Here is a 20,188-nt window from a genome sequence, read left to right as displayed (position 1 = left end):
AAATACAATGCTTGTTCCATAGTAAAACATGAAACTGTATCTCTAAGAGCATTATCTCTTCAGAAGAATTCAGCTTAATTCTACCTAATTTTGACAAAATATTTGAGAAAGAGAGGTAAAGGTTTTGAGGTCTTAGCTATGCTATAGAAATCACTTGGCTCATGAATTTCAAGAATTTTACTTTGGTTTAAAGTTTTTGAGTACAAATTTCAGAGGGAAGATTATTCAAAAAAAAAAAAAAAACAACTTCCATAGTCATCAGCCATGTATCAATAGTGAAATAAAGAAATCAGCTTCCGCTGTGCAACAGTGAGTTTGCTCAAGGAGTCTCATCTTCTGGATATTACAGGGAGATTATTTTTCAGGGGTTTCTCATGTATCCAAACATTTTAAAAGGCATGAATAGCTAATATACTCCAAATTGGCTCTTCAAAGATGTTCACATAGCAGGCAGACTTGCAAAAATAGGCATCTCTCTTCTTGGAGCAAATTTGCTTACGTTCTAGAAAGTAAAGATAGAGACATCTCTCTCCATAGAACAATCTGCTTGGCATTCTAGAGTAATAAAGACAATGTCTCTCTTGTAAGAAGAGGATGGGCTAGTTTGCCAGCAGTCCCTGTATAAGGGCAGTGCATCCCGATATCCAGATTCTTCTTTAGTGCATTCAACTGCCTAGCAACACCCAGCCCTAACTGTATTTCCCCCGGGGGAACTGCAGTTCAGAAAATCAGTGCTGCACTGCTATCCTCCTTACTTCTAGTGCTGTAATAAATTCTTTCCTCTGACCCTGGAGTTTCATGTCTTTTACCAATATTTACAATACTGGCATGAGTGTTCGCATAAACGTTGGGTATAATCCTCAAATCCTCCCTAGTTTCTGACTTGACAGATATGAAATAAGGCAACCACGTATCTCAACTTTAACAAGTGTGAGTGAATTCTGAACTCAAAAAAAAAACAAGAAAATGACTTACTTTAAAAAATTTCCTTTTGGGGACTTCCCTGGGCAGTGGTTAAGAATCCACCTGCCGATGCAGGAGACACGGGTTCAAGCCCTGGTCCAGGAAGATCCCACATGCTGTGGAGCAACTAAGCCCGTGCACCACAACTACTGAGCCTGTGCTCTAGAGCCCATGAGCCACAACTACTGAGCCCGCGAGCCACAACTACTGAAGCCCACGTGCCTAGAGCCCGTGCTCCACAACAAAGAGAAGCCACTGCAGTGAGAAGCCCGCGCACCGCAACGAAGAGCAGCCCTCGCTGCCACAACTAGAGAAAGCCCCATGCAGCAACGAAAACCCAACGCAGCCAAAAATAAATAAATAAACTAATTAATATTTTTTTTCTTTTGGAGGTACATAAATAAGGTCTAGGATGAGAACATGAGGGATATTCCAATTTAGCTTTTCAAGTATTAAAACTGATAAAATTCTTGAGGACCCCATACTCTTAGGGTATGGGGTCTCTGAGGACAGAAACATGTTTTTAACCAGTAGCAAATGCTTGATAAATAGGTTTTTAAAACTTAGCACAGTCTTGTTTCAAGAAAAAAAAAAAGTGTATGTTCTGAAAATCAACTATATGGAAGTTTTTTCAAAAGGTAAAAAAAACTCATCCAAAAATAACACTACCTAGAAATAATTACCCTGAACATCAGGTAAGTATCGTTTCAACAATCCTCTATTAATAATATATGCAGTAAGCTGGTAGGACAAAACGATGAAGGAACAAAAGCATTAGCACATTTTATGAAAATGGAATCATATGCATGTCATTTAAAAATTATTTAATGTTAGCAAAAAAAATAAATAACCCTTAAATATAATAAAACTGAAGGTGCTGCTATACTTCAGATTATTCTTCACCTCCAGGGAGCTTTTCCTAAATGTTAAGTAAAATATCGTGAACAGGATCAAGACACTGGACTTTTCAATGGCAACACACTTCATGTGTAGGTCAGTACTAACTGATTTCCTGCTATGAGAGAGAAAGAAATAGCACTTTGTAACTCTTCTTCCCACTGTCCTGGTCACTTGTACTTTTCTACCCTGACAAGGTTTATTAGATTCATAGACTATTCTATAGCCATAATTCACATAATTTAGACATAATTTATCTATGCTCAAGACAACTGTTTTAAATAAAAACCTCTCCTTTTATAAATTCATTTTAATTCACTTCTTTATTTGATGAACTTCAGTTGCAAGTAGGTTTTGTTTGTTTTTTAATAAAAACCTCAACATTTTTATATTCCTAGAGTTCTTCCTTCTATTAGTTGGAAGAATAACTTATCTGGGAATAAAAGTGTAGTTCACACTTTCCCTCAGAGATTTGCAGTCTCTGTACCACTGTCTTCAAACACTGTTTCAAAGCATTGTCCGGATGCTTTTTAAAGTCCATGTGTCATCTACTCACTCTCTATTCACCATTTTTGGGGGGTAGATTTCAACATCAAGTAGTTCTACCAGGAAGTAGTCATAGAAGTTACATACGAATTTTTTTCCTGTTGTCTTTCTAACTAAATGACAATTTGGCTAGTGGTAGTATTCTTGGATTCCCCTTTGATTCCCTCCAAAGTTTATAGACAACGCTTCACTGTATGTATTTGGATAGTAAGTATTGTGGAGGTACAAGAGGTCAGGCAGAGTATCCTCCTTTCTATAAGTTTTGTTTTTGATTTTTGCTCTTAGGTACCTACCTGAAGAATTCTTTATGAGGAGGTTCAAAATCTTAATTAGAATCAGACCATATTTAATTGTCAGTTGCTGTTCCTCAATTCTTCTTGAAAATATGCCCTCTGCATCTTACAGAACTAGTTAGTCATTTCAAGGAAATTTTCTTCTAACTTTCAGAATAACATCTTGGTTTGTCTACTTGACATATAAACATGATCCATATGTTGGATGCCTTTATTATCATTCACACCTATTCTCTTATTTATCATTTAGTTTTTACTTGGAATACACTGTGATTATCCCAAGTTTCCGTCTATGTTAATAACCTGACCTGACCTTTGCTATATTCTATGTCTAATGTACTAATTATTTCTATTAAAGTGTGGCTCTAATTGTTTCCACAATTATCAGTCGCTCTATTAATCTCTTGCAATGCTGTCTTTTGAATTTTTAACCTTCTTGAATTCCGATTTTTACTGAGTTATTCTACAGAACCAAAAGGTGTGAGAATTTTTTGAGGGACAGAGAGAGCCTTGAGGTTTCTTCCAGATTTTTAAAATCAGACTTGTGTGGTCTGTGATTTTCATTATAAATTGTAGAGCTTACTAATTATTATTTTTACAAGCTGAAGAGTTTTAAAATGGTAGGCACTGATAGTTTCCCCCGCCCCTGCTGAGATACCACCGAGAATTGAGGGATTTTCTGACTTTCCCCCAACCTTCATTTTTTTACCCCCTTTGAAAAAAATATGAAAACCAAACTACATTTTTTTCCATCTTGCAATTGAGACTCTTTTAATAATTGTTTCCAGTGAAATTTAACTCTTTTATTTGGTCATACTGCTTTCCTCCCAAACAGAAAACAAACAATATTTTCCGTGCTTCAGTAAAGAAACTTAGATTCTACCTAAATATAGCAAAGGAGACTTTGACACCTTTAATAAACAAAGACCACCTTAGACAATGCTATTAGGCTGTTTATGAAAAAGTTCTATGGCATCATTTTAAGCTATCATTCTTAATGTTTCCACACTCAAACACAACAAATGGAACAATCTGCTGGCTAGAACTCCTTGTTCTGTAAATATTTTGGTTCGGAGAACATTTAAACAAAATTTAAAACAACCTTCCAATGCGTTTAGTAAAATTTAAAAAGTATGTCCCAAAAAAAAAACCAAAACCCTGCCTTGAAATACTTTCCTTACATCATAAAAAAATTAGAACTTACAAAATATTTACTACTAACAAAATGCAAACATCTGCATATTCAAAGTACTATTTAAAGTAGGGATATTAGGAAGGAAGCTGCGTTGCCAAAAAACGTTTTCCATTTCAAGAAGAGTTAAGGCTTAACTAAGGCTGAAAGGCATTGTTTTCCAGTCCCATGAGTCAGAGGTTCAAAAACATGTTTCTGAAAGCCAGCACTCTTTTTACAGAACATGTTGGCTGGATCATTTCTTAATCTGAATCCATCAATTTCCCACCTCCCTCCCATTCAAACAAGGGCATTAATGTGGGTATATACAAGGGAATCAGAGAGAGGTGCACTTTTCACTCTGTAGACAACATGTTAACAGTTAAAAGTCTCGTGGCTGCCAGAGGGTAGGGGAAATGGGGAGATGCCGGTCCAAGGGCAAAGTTTCAGTTATGCAAGATGAATACGTTTTTAGGGATTTAATGTGTAGCATGGTGGCTGTAATTAACAATAGTATATTGTATAACTGAAATATACGTAAGAGGGTTAATCTTAAGTGTTCTCACCCACACCCCCAAAAAAGAAAATGGTAATTATGTGAGGTGATGGATCTATGAGCTTGATTATGGTGATCATTTCAAAGTGTATGTCAAAACATCATGCTGTATACATTAAATACACGCAACTTTTATTGGTCAATTATACCTCAATAAAGCTGGGGCGGAAAGTACTTCTATACTGCCAATCCAGAGAACCTTACGTAGCTATGACTGATGCCAACAGAATGCTGAGTCTGGGCCATCAATTCATCGGTTACTGTCTTTATCAATGGAGTCGCCTCTGGCCTGTGGGTGCTGTGTCTGGACCTTCAGTCACAGGGTAACAGCCCAGAGCCTCTCCATCCTGCTTTTCAGCAGTCTTTACCTGAGACACTCCTTTAAGAAGTACTGTTTCCAAATTCTGAGTTGCCAATTAACATTTACTTCATGGTTATTTTTAGACTTCTGTGGAGGTTTTGTCCATCTAGCATTGAACATTTACTCTACTATTTTTTAGACAGCTCTAAAGCTCTTTCTTGCAGTTAAGAACATGGCACCTGGAGCCAAGATCCCTGGGTGTTTGAATCTAGCTCTGCAACAAATTTGCTGTACAACTTTGGGCAAATTACTTAAGCGCCATGGCTCAGTTTACATATCAGAATTGATAGATTAGTTAAGTTAATATGTGAGAGTTAAGGATTAAATTTTCCAAAACTTCTTCCCTATCGGCTGGTCTTCTGGAAAGCTTCAGAGAAAAAAGCTACAGCTTTAAAACAATAAATGTCGGTAGAGTTTTGAGGTGGTAAGTAAATCAGGTTACCATTCTGCCATGCTATGTCAACTATGGACCTCCAACCATGTACACTAAGTTGGTGGATCATACCAGTGGCCTTCTACTTCCCAAGCTGCCACCACAAGACTCAGATCCTAGCCTGTCAGACATACCAAACTCTTGATAGTGTTTCAATCCTCTCAGGCAGGCAGAGTAGCACGAGAACCAAGGTTCTGCCATGCTGCAACAGTGTTAGATCACGGGACCTTATCACACCAGGGAAAGGGCTGGTTCTCCCTTAATTATGTAGCTTAAAAGCCACACTGCACAAAGATTAGAGTCTTATAATGCAGTGAACACTGTCTCTGTTCCTGAGTCTATGGATTGGACTTTCCTCAATAATCATTGTTCTAGAAAGTCCCTATTCTAGTGTGAGTCCTGTCATGTCATTCATCTTTGTTTTCTTGAATTTATGTGAAACACTAATGACCATCTTTCCACACAGTGTACATTAAATGTTTGCTATTATTCCACTTGCTTCTCACTTAACTTCCACTTTTAAATGACCTTTTCACACATCACCACATCTCCATTATCCTTTTACATCTTAAATCTTACATTTATTGAGGTATTACTATTCATCAGAATCTGTGCTAAATACGTTAAACAATTATCTTACTGAAACCACATAACATACCAATGCATATATTAACATTATCCTCATGTTATGGATAAGGAAGGTAAGCACAGAAGTTTAAAGAATCTGTCTGAGATGGTACTGCCAGTGAGGGGTAATACCCAGACTAAGGTCTATGGGACTCTGAACAGTTAACCTCTCAAGTACACAGGGTGTCAGTTTACTCCAAGTAACCAGTACTACATCATGGAAGTTACAAGACTTTACTCAGAGGGCAGTGACACTACAGGCCCTAAGGTCAACTCAGGAGAAACACCTCATCTGGAGGAAGTCATTTGAGTGCTAAAAAGCTTAATTGCCACCACAGACAATCCCCTAACTCAGATCATTTCTCTGGGTCCTAGACAGGGAAGAGAGTATTTAAGGTAGGTCCTCCAATTCAGGTCCTCAGATTTGATCCTGGAAGAGTCAAGGGCTTCTGAACCACTGCATTCAATATACACCAAGCAGGTGATGGTTACAGAAGTAATTATTGTGATAATACAACCTTAATGAAAGTTCTCCTTTATATGTCCCTCTGTCTCACTGTTAAAATTCCCTTTGAAGGCCAGTAACTTTTCTGATGCAAAACCACAAGAATTGTGGAATGGAAAATACAAGTCCTAATCTTAACAAACCAGAACACTATTACAAAGAATTCTAGGCTCCCATTTTATCATACAGATTATACATCCAAAGCTAGAAAGTTTTTTTTTGTTTTTTTGTTTTTGTTTTTGTTTGCGGTACGCGGGCCTCCCTGCATTGGCAGGCAGACTCTCAACCACTGCGCCACCAGGGAAGCCCCTAGAAAGTGTTTAGGCAAAAGGCAAAGCTACCAAATCTGCTCAAGCTTATCTTTCCACTGAGGTTTACTATAGAACATTATACTATATATAACTAATGGGCAATTTTGTAGTAAATGAGAATTGACTGGCATTTGCTCACATAAATCATGTTTGGCAGGCATATTTTGTAAATACTATCCATTTTGTAAATGATAAAGGATGATATGTTTAAAAAGCCTGTATGGTAATATGACCACTTTACGTTTCTTAGTAATGCATAAGACATTTGCAAGCTGAGAACTGGCAAGCTGACGTAAACAAATCTTATCTGTCTTAATTAAAAAAATTTTAAAAGTCACATAGAGTAGGGTACCCTACTATCCACTGGATTAGCATAAGTTAGAGTTTCATTCATTCAACCAATAAGTTATCTATTGAGGGCTCTGAGCCAGACACTAGATAGCACACTGAGACCACAGCAACAGACTAGACAGTTTCTGTCCTCATGGAGATCATACTGGGAAGATGAAACGAAGTTAAGACCTGTGTTTCTCCAACTTCAATATGCATAAGAATCTCTGGGAATCTCGTTAAAAATACAGATTTTGATTCCATTAGATGTGGAGCGGGGTCTAAGAATCTGCATTTTTTTTCCAATTTAAAATTTTACTTAAAAAATGCATTAAACACATGAAAAAGTCATCACAGATATATTTTCAAATCAAATACACAGTATGGTTCTGTTATACATCCATAAAAATGGCTAAAATTATAAAACTGACAACAATAAATTGTGTTTGGGTATGAAATTGACTCTAATTGTTGGTGGTAGTGTAAAATGCCACAATAAGTAGAAGCTGCATTTCTAACAAGCAACCAGGTAATGTTGCTATAGTTGGTCCATGGATCACACTTTGAAGCAGCAAGCAGTTAGATAATATAAAAGTCCTCTCTCATTTTCAGTTGATATATTTACTGAGAAATGTGCCTCCAACTAACAATCAGAAGGTAACTTTAACCTTGATTCTACTGAAGGTACTGCCTTTCTGTATCATCTAAAATAAGTTACCTATATCTTTTATTAAATATATCAGTATGGCAAACTAAGTGACTAAAATTAAAGAATTTATTATTTCAACTGTATTTTCCCTCAAATTCTTCCCAAACTTACAGCATAATCTAATTTACACTTACAAAATTTTAACTTTTCTAAGTACTACAGACACTGCCCAGATATATACGGAAGTATCATGAGAGCCTAGTTTCCATATAAATATGCACTAATAAAGTATGTACAAGTTATATCCTAATCAAAATGTCATTAATTTGAAATCACTAATTAGAATCCACACCAAATACTGTTTCCAATTAGTTTTATAAATGATTTAAATAGTCTAAAGATAATAGTCTATTGCATTTAGCTATGCATTCATTAGAAATTACAATTATATATACATACACATATACAAATACATATGTATATATACGTGTGTATATATACACACACACACAGCTTCATCCCCAAGCCATTGTAAACTCTGAGTGTGCATGATACAAAAGTTTACATTAGCAGTTCTTAACTGTGGGAAACCGTCCTAAGAGGAAATTCAGCCATATCAGGAGACATTTTCGGTTGTCAGAAGTGGGAGAGGGAAGTACTACCAGTGCCGAGTTGGTAGAGGACAGGGATGCTATTAAGTATTCTATAATGCGCACACAGGCCAGCCTCCAGAACAAAGAATTATCTGTCCCAAAATGTTAATAACATAGCAACTGCAAAATCCTGGGCTAGATGGAGAGTTGTGGTTTTTGGCCTTCAGCATTTACTCAGAAATCAGTAGCTGACACCAAAAGCAGTAATATTCTAACAACTTAAAGGTTTTAGTAGAGTCATTTTTTAACAAGGGAAATACTAAAATTGTATTTTATCAGACAAGTGTTTAATATAATTTTAAAATAACATACCATAAATATGACAAGTGTGTTCAAAATGGCTAGATGAGGTCTCTATGATATCGCTTATATGTGGAATCTAAAAAAATAATACAAATGAACTTATTTACAAAACAGAAATAGAGTTACAGGTATAGAAAACAAACTTATGGTTACCAGGGGGGAAGAGGGGGGAGGGATAAATTGGGAGATTGGGATTGACATATACACACAACTATATAAAAAATAGATAACTAATAAGGACCTACTGTATAGACCAGGGAACTCTACTCAGTACTCTGTAATGATGTATATGGGAAAAGAATCTAAAAAAGAGTGGATATATGTATATGTGTAACTGCTTCACTTTGCTGTACACCTGAAACTAACACAACATTGTAAATCAACTATACTCCAATAAAAATTAAAAACAAATAGAACAAAATACATTCTCAGCTCGAACTCTGTGCTACCGAGTTTTTAACACTGTCTCTAATTTTAAATTAGATAGGAAATAAAAAAAGAAGAAAACTAAAATCAGCTATAAACATGCATGAGTAGCTTAGTGAAGAGTTCCTTCATATATAACCACAAAAAAAAACAATGCACTGATTAACTTTTTTTTCTTTTTTCTTTTTTTGGCCATGCTGTGCGGCTTATGGGATTTTAGTTCCCCAACCAGGGATCAAACCCGGGCCCTCAGTAGTGAGAGCTCAGAGTCCTAACCATGTGACTGCAGGGAATTCCCAACTTTTAAGGAATATTTAATACCACCCTAACACTTGTACAATCCAAATACTGCCAATATAATTGTTCAGACCCTACATAGTAAGAGATTTTTATTAATGTATTTTCCCTTTGAGTAAAAAATATAATTACTGTATATATAAAATAAGATTTCCATCTCATACAACTTTCCATTATGAGTTACATAATAGTAACCTATTGAATATACATTTAGCCGATAGGCCCAAAACGTTTTTTAAATATTAAGGATAAATTACGTTTTGAGCAAAAATAATAAAAACATGATCATGTGACTTATTTCAGAAGTATGTGAACAATTATCTACCTCAGGATATTTTTAAAGCAGTATGTTCCTAAGTGATACAGAAAGGTAGATTCATATCCTGATATAGAATCTTATTACAGATCCTAAAGAATAAACCTTAAAATGTTGCTTATGGACCTGTTTCTTCACGCCACTGCAATTCCCCCACAGCAGAGCTCAGTTCCCCATCACTCTCTCTCTCCCTCCCCCTTTCCTGACAGAAGGCTTCTGGCCACCAACTTTATCACCATAGCTAACTCCAGTTCATCTCATCAACATCTTTTATTTGCTATTCGTTTCCCTCCATTTGTAAAAACAGTTTTCTTCTGGTTGGGAAATCAATTATAACTTCTTGGGTGTACTCTGTGTTCTAAACTCTTCTCAACTGTTCACATGATTGATGGACGCCCAGCAGCTACCTCTTTATCTCCAGAAACACATTTGGCAGATGTCCAGGTGGAGAGGTATTCCAGAAGCTTGCTTGTTCATCATTCTACCACCACTAACCACAACTATTTACCTGGCTCCCCCATATACACAGCACTGTGCAAGAGATCAGCAATAAAAGAGATGGTGAAAGAGACAGGCAAAAGAATAACAATAAAAAGTAGCGTATGCAGAATGATACCACTGTTGGTAAGTAGTGTAGAAAGTCCAAGAACCAGAAAAAATGGGAACAACTTCATGGAAAGAGTAATATTAAATCAAGTATTAAACAGAACTGACAAGGATGGCATGCAATCAAGCAGAACACTGAGTGAAAAAGAGTGAGAGAAAACTACAAAATTTCAAAGCATGAGCAAGACAATATGCTGGGCCACAAGAGAGTTGACATTGTGAGTGAAAGGTTCAGCATCGACTGTGAGAGGTCTGAAATAATGGGTCAAAATGTATAGACTCTGACTCACATGCAGCGAACAGTCATTGAAGATATGAGGAGAAAGAGAGGAGATATTTAGCCTAAGGAGACAAGTACTACAAGACTTTGAAAAAAGTTCTCAGGTACCAAGACACCATGGATAATTTATTCTGACCACAAGTTCAAAGGGGTATATTTGGTTTAGTTTCCCTAAAACAGCAAAAACTTTGGAGCCATTATTTACTTAAAACCACCAGAACAAAAGAATAATCTACTTTATGGTGTTACTAAGTATAGTCATACCACATGCAAATAGTTGAAATGTATCACCAAACTCAATTATTAGGGAAACATTAATAAGTATAAAATTATTATTTTAAAAAATTACATATCTTCTATTCAGAACCAAAAAGAAATCAATAAAATGAAATGACATCAGTGAATAAGTTTTAAAACTTTATCTCAATTTAAATAGCATAAGAAAATTAGTGTATACATATTAAAGAAAATCAACTGTTGAAGGTTGGAAACTATAATCTACATGCCAAAGAGCAATTTTTTTCAGTTTCTTATAAAAATTTTCCCTCTAAACATATCTACCATGTGTGTAAAATCAATTTCCTGAATTACAAGAGAAGACCTGATTTTTACAAATATATCCCCAAAGCTAGATGTTGGCTATTCTTTCGGCTTATTTGTTTTTAACTTAGCATAACGTAACTAGAACTTGTGTGCAGTGACCTAATTCCTAAGCAGACAAGGATTATCATTTTTACAAATTAACCATCTGGTTCCTTCAGAAAGAGTAATATTTCAATGTCCCTATGTTTCAAATATACACACAGATACAAAAGGTGAATACATGTTAAGTATACAAAGAAAAAGTAGAGAAAGTGGCATGTAGGGAGGATTATCCTTACTCCCTCATTAATAACCAAATTCTAAAACTCTGACAACCAATTATAATTATAAACTGTTAATTTTATTAAATAGAGCATGAATGTAATTAATACCATCCCAAGCAACTAGGTGGTCCAGTGATTTTGGACATTTTTTACCTCTGGAAAACTGATCAGGAAATCTGGCTAACATCCCAAACAAACTAAATGGATTTTATTGGATGGTCTTCAGCTAATTTATGTAGTCTTGTACATACACCAAAACCACATACTCTAAATGAATGAATTCTGTTGGCATTGTTCAGACTCAGAGGCCCAAGAAACACTGTTCACAGTGTTATTTCACTATTACACTGTACAGTGTTCAGCTTCAAAGAAATGAAAAATCGGTATTTTAAACATAATATTTTAAAATGTTATGTGCCAAAATAAGCATGAAATAACCCTAATTTGAACAGGTCTTACAATGCTGAGATGACTGAATTTGTTCTATTTCTTTAATTTCTGCTTTTCTTCTTACTTCCTTTGCTATTTTGGATGTTTTGCTTGATGAATATGTCATACACTGAATTTAGTTATGTCTATTTTAAAAAAAAAAGGCACAGATCCATACTCTGGACGAAACCTTGAGGGCATCAGGAAAAATAAACTAGGTACCACAGACAACCTCAACAAAACCAAAGCATGCCTTTCACCCAGGAAAACAAATGATTTTCAGTTATATCCTGCTTGTCATTTGTGGTTACACAAAACAATAATTATGTGCTCCAGGAAACAGGAAGGGGTGGATAAGCAAAACACACAAAAAGCCCCTATGGCCCCTGTTTGTCCAGATTATAGATGAGCATTCTTCAGGAGCTTCTTTTCTTTTATTATAGGAACAAAAATTGGGTTGAAGACACTTGTGATTTTAGGGGTTGTGTGACGTATAAAAACATTAAATACTATCTGTCTTTCTCCATAGAATTTTACTTCTAAGCAGCAGCAGCCAACGGTCTTTTTATGTACGTAAATTGGATCGTGACATTTTCAGCTGAAGTCTTCTACCACTTCAGTTTGCTTGTAGGACAAAATGTAAGGAATGGTAGTGGTTACAGTAGCAGTGTAGGTGGTGGCGGTCACAGTATGCTTAGCAGAGCCTCCGAGGCTGCATTTACACCCTCGCGGTCTCTATCCTCACCTCCCACCAGTCCACCTCCACTCCAGTCATACAAGTCTTATTTCAGTGCCCCTGAACGAAGCTCTTCAAGGACCTTTCACACACTGTTCCTTCTGTATTTCTCTTTAAATAGCTAACTCCTGAATACCACTTTAGCCTTAAGTAAATGCCACATCTGCCAAGAGATGCTCACTTACTGCCCTCTCCTTGCAATTTAAATCACTGTCCAGGGCTCTCTTACATAAGGACAGTTTACTTTTTCCTTAGTATCGTTATCACAATCTGTAATTAAACATTTTTTGCGTGTTTGTTTACTGTTTTATCCCCAACTGCACAGTCTGCTCCTTGAGGACAGGGAACAATACCTGCTTAGTTCAACTGCATAAATCCAGTGACTAAATCTTGATAGGCATTTAATATTTGGTAAATACCTTCATGAATTAAGTAACTAATGAAAGAGCAATCTTCCTACTTATAAATTCCTTACTGTTCTCAGCACAGTATATGGCAAAAATTATTTTTCAGTGAGAGTTGGGAAGAAGGGGCGAGGTCTCTTCCATCACTGTCTACTGCCCTGACGTACCTTCTAGAGACCTCTATCTCCAAAGTAGGTAGGTTCTGTGAAAACTTCGACCTCCTTAAAGAAATCAAAGAAGGAATCTAACAAGCCTGATAATGAAGTCTTGATATTTAAGTCTGAGTGAAATCTGCATGTGTATGGAGGGTGGGAGCAGTAAGTCTCTACTCAGTTAATTCCTTATTTCACTTTTTAGCAACCTCCTCCATGTACTTGGTGTGTATCATTACATTAGAGTTGAGATATTCAGTTCATCACTAAAGAATGTCTCAAAATCTAGCATGGATAATTATAATAAGCATACTCAATTTCTTCCTTTAGTTTCATCAGGAAACATCCTTTCTTTTCATGCCAATAAAACAATCCTCCTGTTGTGCATTGAGCAGCTCCACACCTACACAGATCTGCCCTACAGGTGCCTGGATTTTTTTTTTTTTTTCCTTTTTGCGGTATGCGGGCCTCTCACTGTTGTGGCCTCTCCCGTTGCGGAGCACAGGCTCCGGACGCACAGGCCCAGCGGCCACGGCCCACGGGCCCAGCCGCTCCGCGGCATATGGGATCCTCCCAGACCGGGGCACGAACCCGCATCCCCTGCATCGGCAGGCGGACTCTCAACCACTGCGCCACCAGGGAGGCCCGTGCCTGGATTTTAATAATAGTGACTTCATGCTTTTTATATGTCCTTTGCAAAATGAGACAAAAGCTCTGGAGGTAAAAATATTAGAATATGTGGCATTTTGCGTTTGTCTATAAGTTATGGGCTGAAAAATGCCATAAGATAAATGTGCCCTTATAAAGGGAGAGAAAATGATAGATAACTGATAATTTCTTTTACAAGGAGACTTCTTTCTGACCTTAGATATAATCCTTCTGTCAAACTTAAAATTCTTTTATTTCACCGTTTCTTAGAAAAATATTTAGTAGAAATCATAATGAATCAAGCAGCACCTACATTCAATTATTTATATAATCTTAGACAAAGTATTAAGCCATAAGATTTCCCTATTTCTTTCTATTTGTAAAATGAGAGGGAAAGTCATAGGTTTATTTTTAAAGGATTAAGGTACATAATATTCTCCCTGGCAAATGGAAGGCACTCCATAATTGTTAGTCTTGTGACTGTTTACGAGAGAAAACATCCTGATAAGTCCTTGTGTGGTTTAATAGTTTTTAGGCAAATTTAAAAGCCAGGGCAGATTTAGCAGAAATGAATGACATCTCCTCTGAAGGTCAACCAAGACTGTCTGAGTAAGTTAACAGGACACACAAAGTTCCGTTTTACAAGTTCTACCTTCATTAGACTCATTTCTTCTAAAATTCATGTTATACTCAGTATGTTTCATCAGATTATACAACAGGTTACCTACGGCTATACTATGGACTGATCAACATAAAAATCTAAACAAATTAGTCATTCATTCTTTTCTTAGTTGGTTTATATTGGATAGGATGACATTTAATTCAGGAGATTATATTCATTCCTTGGTGAGAGTATGTCCTCAGGCTGTTGGTTTTGGCTAGTTAGCACCTCTTGTCCATTGTTGATTCCAAAACTATTCAGAATTTTCTGATCATCTCTGGAGTTTTTTATACAGAATTTCTGGTAGACTCAATTACTAAGGCCTAGAATCCATATTAAATAGACTGTACCTCCACTCATTTGACTAGGGAATTATAGTTGAGATGGATGATGATCTTGATGAGGAAATTTTAGGTACAATAAAGCAAATTTCTGATGTTCAGAGAAGACTCAGGTCTATACAGAGTACTGCCTCACATGCCACAGGAAACTAGGATGGCCATGTTAGTGGGTGTTTTCTTTTTACAACTTAGAAGATTTATTTTGAGATAGTAACAGTTTGTGATAATCAGTCTCTAAAACACCCCCCCAAGGATACCCACACTTCCCAGTATTCACAATCTTGTATAACTCCCTCCTCTTGAGTGTGCGTTGGACATAGAGACTTGCTTCAAATGAACCGAATACGAAAGAAATGATGGAATGTCACTTCTAAGATTAGGTTACAAAAGTACTGGGTCTTCAATCCTGAGTGCCATGTGGTGAGGCAGCCCTGTGGAGAAGCCTACATGGCAAGGGACTGAGACCTGCCAACAACCACGTAAGTTTGAGCGCAGAATCTACCTCCAAATCAAGTCTTCAGATTAGACTGTAGAGGACAGCCTATAGAGGATAGACAACTTGACTGTAATCAAATGAAAGACCTTGAGTCAAAGGAACCTGGCTAAGCTGTGCCTAGATTCTTAACCCACAGAAACTGAGACAGTAGATGTTTGTTACTTAAGGTCACTAAATTTGGGGGTAACTTGTTATGCAGCAAGCACAGTACAATATATAACACAATGTCCCACTTAGTAATAAGAAGTTGTGATCATTTATCCATTCATTTATTATTTATTCAACATTCAATAAATGTCCCCCTTTTATCAAGACTGCCTCATGCTTTGGGAAGACCTCACATGGGGCTGTACAGCCTCTCACAAAACACAATAGAAGGGTACATAAACCAGACTTCAGGGGAAAAACAATCAGGAAAAGCTCCCTGGGGAAAATGACATCGTGGGTGAAGGCCCTGGAGGTAAGAAGGTACTATCACATTTGAGAAGCTGCAAAAAGTAGAGCTGGCCCGAAGAGTGCACAGTTAGAGAGTGCAGGGCTGTTTGGCAAGGGTGCCGGTTAAGAAGACAGATTTTGGTGTTACATGAATCCAAGTTCATCTCCATGTCCCTGTTCTGCCCCTTCACAACAATGTTAACAAGAACCATTTAAACATCCCTTCTAGGGCTTCCCTGGTGGCGCAGTGGTTGAGAGTCCGCCTGCCGATGCAGGGGACACGGGTTCGTGCCCTGGTCCAGGAAGATCCCACATGCCGTGGAGCGGCTAGGCCCGTGAGCCATGGCTACTGAGTCTGCGCGTCCGGAGGCTGTGCTCCACGACGGGAGAGGCCACAACGGTGAGAGGCCCGCGTACCACAAAAAAAAAAAAAAAAAAAAAACATGCCCTCTATGCCTCAGTTCTTTCATCTGGAAAAAAAACATTAACAGTACCCATTTCAAAAGGTTGTTAAGAGCATTTGCTATGGTACCTAGCATAAAATAAGTGCTGAAAATCATTGGCTGTTATTATTGTTGTTTTTGTTATTTTTATTAGTAGTATTAGTCATGTGAAAGATCTTATGAGACATAGCAAGGAATTTTTATATTAATTTAGAAGCAGTGGAAAACCAAGAAACAGATTTGAATGGGGAATAGCATGATAAACAATTTAGAACAATCATTCTTAGAACAATTATTCTTTATAAAGAATAAATCTGAGAGGGGCAAGATTGAAGGCTGGAGGTCAGTTAACAGGCTGTTGCAATAATCCAGACAACAGTTGGGGTGCCTAGGACAGTGGCAATGAAGATAAAAGGACACATATGAAGGATAATGAGAGGTAGAATTCAAATGTTTTGGAACTTGATTTGCTTTGGGGGTGAGATAGAGAATGAGTCAAACTTTATATGAGGTTTAGAGAATGAGGAAATGATATGCATTTTCAGAGACTGAAACCTTAGCAGATGGAGAAGGACTGGCTGGAAAAAGAACCTGTGAATGTGAAATATCATCGACATCATCGACATTTAAGGGACCTCTGACTGAATATACAGATCTGAAATGCAGGAAAATGAAAAATTAAACACAGGGCTAGAGAATATTTTGTGTCCCTAGCAAATGAAGGATATGTGAAGCCATCAGCATTTTTTTAAAGAAGTCCAATTACCTATGTACAAAAATCTAAATCAATAGAATCTTGAATCCTGCAAAAGAAACTTAGAAGAAGCAGCCAAAAATGAAAAAGGATAAAAGAGAAACAAGATGTTACAAAATCTACTCGATGGACTCCTTCTAGAAAAAATAGTATCAGACAAGAGAGTCAAGTGGTGCAATAAATAAGGTAAGACTGATAAATGTCTTGTGGATTTCCCATAGGAAGGTCACTGAGGACTTCAGCGAGAGCAGTTCCTACGGAAGGTTGGGGCAGAAGTCAAAATGCAGTGGACTGAGGAATGAGAAGATAAATTATTTTAAAGAAGTTTGGCTACAGGGTAACCTTGGGTTTAGAACTGTTTCTTTGTTTTTGTTTTAATGGAAGGAACATGTATCTGCTAATGGGGGAGGGGGAAGGGGGGAAGAGAACCAGAGCTCAGGAGAGGAAATAGTCTCAATGAGAAGATGGCTACAGATGCAAGATTCTTTAAAGGTTTGGTGCTTGGAAGATAGGAATGTTCCCATATTGGAGTATATAATTATGCTCTGAAGTTAGAGATAAGACCATATTTAAGAGTGGAGGTAAAGATGGTGGGGTTAGACCAGTGGTTCTCAACCGGAGGATGATTTTGTCCCCCCTCCAGGCAACATTTAGCAATGTCTGGAGACATTTTGTTTGCTACAACTGGGGGTATAATACTGTCATCTAGTGGGTAGAAGACTGGGATGCTGCTAAACAGTGTCCAAGGCACAGGACAGTCCCTCACAATATCTAGTCCAAAATGCCAATAGTGCCAAGGTTAAGAAACCTGGGTTAGACATTTAAGGAGAGAGGAAAAGGTTTAAAATATCCACTGAGGAGAATGGGGAGCTCACAATGGAATCACAGTGTGCTTGCTTTACAACATTCAGGGCCCAGTGAAGAACAAAGACCAGTATTTTTATTTTTATTTTTATTTTTTTATTATTTATTTTTTTGCGGTACGAGGGCCTCTCACTGTTGTGGCCTCTCCTGTTGCGGAGCACAGGCTCCGGACGCGCAGGCTTCAGCGGCCAGGGCTCACGGGCCCAGCCGCTCTGTGGCATGTAAGACCAGTATTTTTAAAGTACAGTAATCTACACCGTTGTATACTTATCTCCAGCAGTGTTAAGACTGAATACAGGCTCAGAGAAGTGAAAAGTTAGACTGATAACATGAATGAGGTTTTACTAACTGGGTTTAATAGAAGGACAAGGGAATTAAAGATATTGGTAAAAGATCCATGATCCACTGAAGTGATGGATCATGGTATCGAAGTAAAGTGTGAAACAAAAGGTAGCTGCAAGAGAGAAGACAGTGGGATTAGAGTTTCCTATAAAATTTAAATATGTGCAGTTAGAGTAATTTAGTATAAGATAAAGAAAGGTAAAATACTGTGGTCAGAAGTTAAGAAATAGCCTTAGTATTTATTTTTCAACACAGTTAAGATGATGGCTATATCCAGACTGGGCCCAACAGGTAGGTAGATGAAGTGCACTGAAAACAACGGATACTGGAAATGAGAAGGACAGGACCTGAGAAGTGAAGGCACTGAAAAAAAAATCACACAGCGCCAGTTACACACCATTGTGTGTATCCCTAAATTCCACATCATATCATTATTTAAATAATGATTTGAAAACATACATGGACCCAATGTATCGTTGCAGTACTACATACAACAGCCAGGACATGAAAGCAACCTAAATGTCCATCAACAGATGAATGGATTAAAAAGATGTGGTATATGCATATATAATGGAATTCATAGCCATAAAAAAGAATGAAATAATGCCATTTGCAGCAACGTGGATGGACCTCAAGATTATCATACTGAGTGAAGTACGTCAGACAGAGAAAGACAAATATCATGATATCACTTATATGTGGAATCTTAAAAAATGGTACAAATGAACTTACTTACAAAACAGAAATAGTGTCACAGATGCAGAAAACGAACTTATAGTTACCAAGGAGGAAAGGGGGGGAGGGATAAATTGGGAGATTGGGATTGACATATACACACGACTATATATAAAATGGATAACTAATAAGGACCTATTGTATAGCACAGGGAACCCTACTCAATACTCTGTAATGGCCTATATGGGAACAGAATCTAAAAAAGAGTGGATATATGTATATGTATAACTGATTCTCTTTGCTGTACAGCAGAAAGTAACACAACATTGTAACTCAACTATACTCTAATAAAAATTAGAAAAAACCACACAAAACAATGAATAAACAAATTTCTCTCTTAAAAGAGTTGGAAAAAACAGAGTTGGGAGACCAGAAGGGGGAGCCCTCACACCCTGCGACTACAGCTGAGCCCAACAAGAAGAAACAGTCCTCTTCTCTCCTGGCGAGGACTCAGCAAATAGAAACCATGGGCTATCTATGTACTCTAGCCCCCCCAACTTCCTTGCTCTTTCTGTAAAAGTGTCCTTCCCTTGCTATGGGGGTACTTGCATGTGGCTTGTCATGGTTGCAGACCCCAAATTTCAATTGTCTGTTTATCCTGAAAAAACCTATCTTTGCTGAAGAAATATCTGGCAGTCTATTTGTTTTAGATCAATAATTACCAAACATATACAGGAAAAGTAGCAACAAAAAGAGACTATAATAATAATTGTAACAAAAAGGACTCTTTGTAGAATCTAACACTGGGAAGACCAAGGAATAAGTGACACAGGATGCATCAGTTGGGTGCTCAACAAGAGTGTAGAACTCAGCTCTCTAAACCTAGGGTTGATAGCCAAAGTCCCAGTAACACTCTTTCAGGGTTCCATCTTATTGGCTTCTGCACTGAATGGATAAAGCATGAATGAAACTATCCACGAGTAGAAGACTATTTTTCAGGCAAAACGTTGCCTCACGAGGTGAGACAATGGGAAGTTATCTACATTTAAATATCCTGCAGGATGCAGCAGAGAAATTAGGGCACAGAACTTAGGAACAGATTCTTAACAGGTGGATTTGAGATAGAAAGCAAAGAACAAGGTGCTAAAAATTCCAGCAACAGAGGAGGAATACTCAGAAAGTCTACAAATAAAGGCAACTTGGAAAAGAAGATTGTAGTATATCCTTTACACCCAAGAGACAGCTGAGGTGGCTGCCATTTCTTTCCAGCTTTAGATTGTTGCTCCAAATGCTACTGGTAGAATTTAGCACTGACTGCCATCAAAACGACCACGGGGAGCTTGTTAAAAACTGAAATTCCAGAACTTATCCCAGATGATTCACTAAATATTTACACATTCCAGGAATCTATGTATTTAA

General features: G+C 37.3%; 1 protein-coding gene across 4 annotated transcripts in view; it reads right to left on the bottom strand.

The window, feature by feature from the left end:
• Positions 1-20,188, bottom strand: part of CRPPA (CDP-L-ribitol pyrophosphorylase A) — a 299,753-nt gene that overhangs the window by 142,887 nt on the left and 136,678 nt on the right. Inside the window, exon 7 of one of the 4 annotated variants that reach the window (XM_082633141.1) lies at positions 8,608-8,674. The exons of the other annotated variants lie outside the window; for them this stretch is intronic. Coding sequence (XP_082489267.1) covers positions 8,608-8,674 — 67 coding nt within the window. The remainder of the gene's footprint in view (positions 1-8,607; positions 8,675-20,188) is intronic. 4 annotated transcript variants of the gene reach the window in all.

Source organism: Mesoplodon mirus (assembly GCF_964341445.2).
Source record: "Mesoplodon mirus genome assembly, chromosome: 9".
In the NCBI taxonomy this organism is placed as follows: Eukaryota; Metazoa; Chordata; class Mammalia; order Artiodactyla; family Ziphiidae; genus Mesoplodon; species Mesoplodon mirus.
The sequence above is the reverse complement of the archived record's forward strand: the minus strand, read 5'-3'. Positions and strand labels throughout refer to the sequence as shown.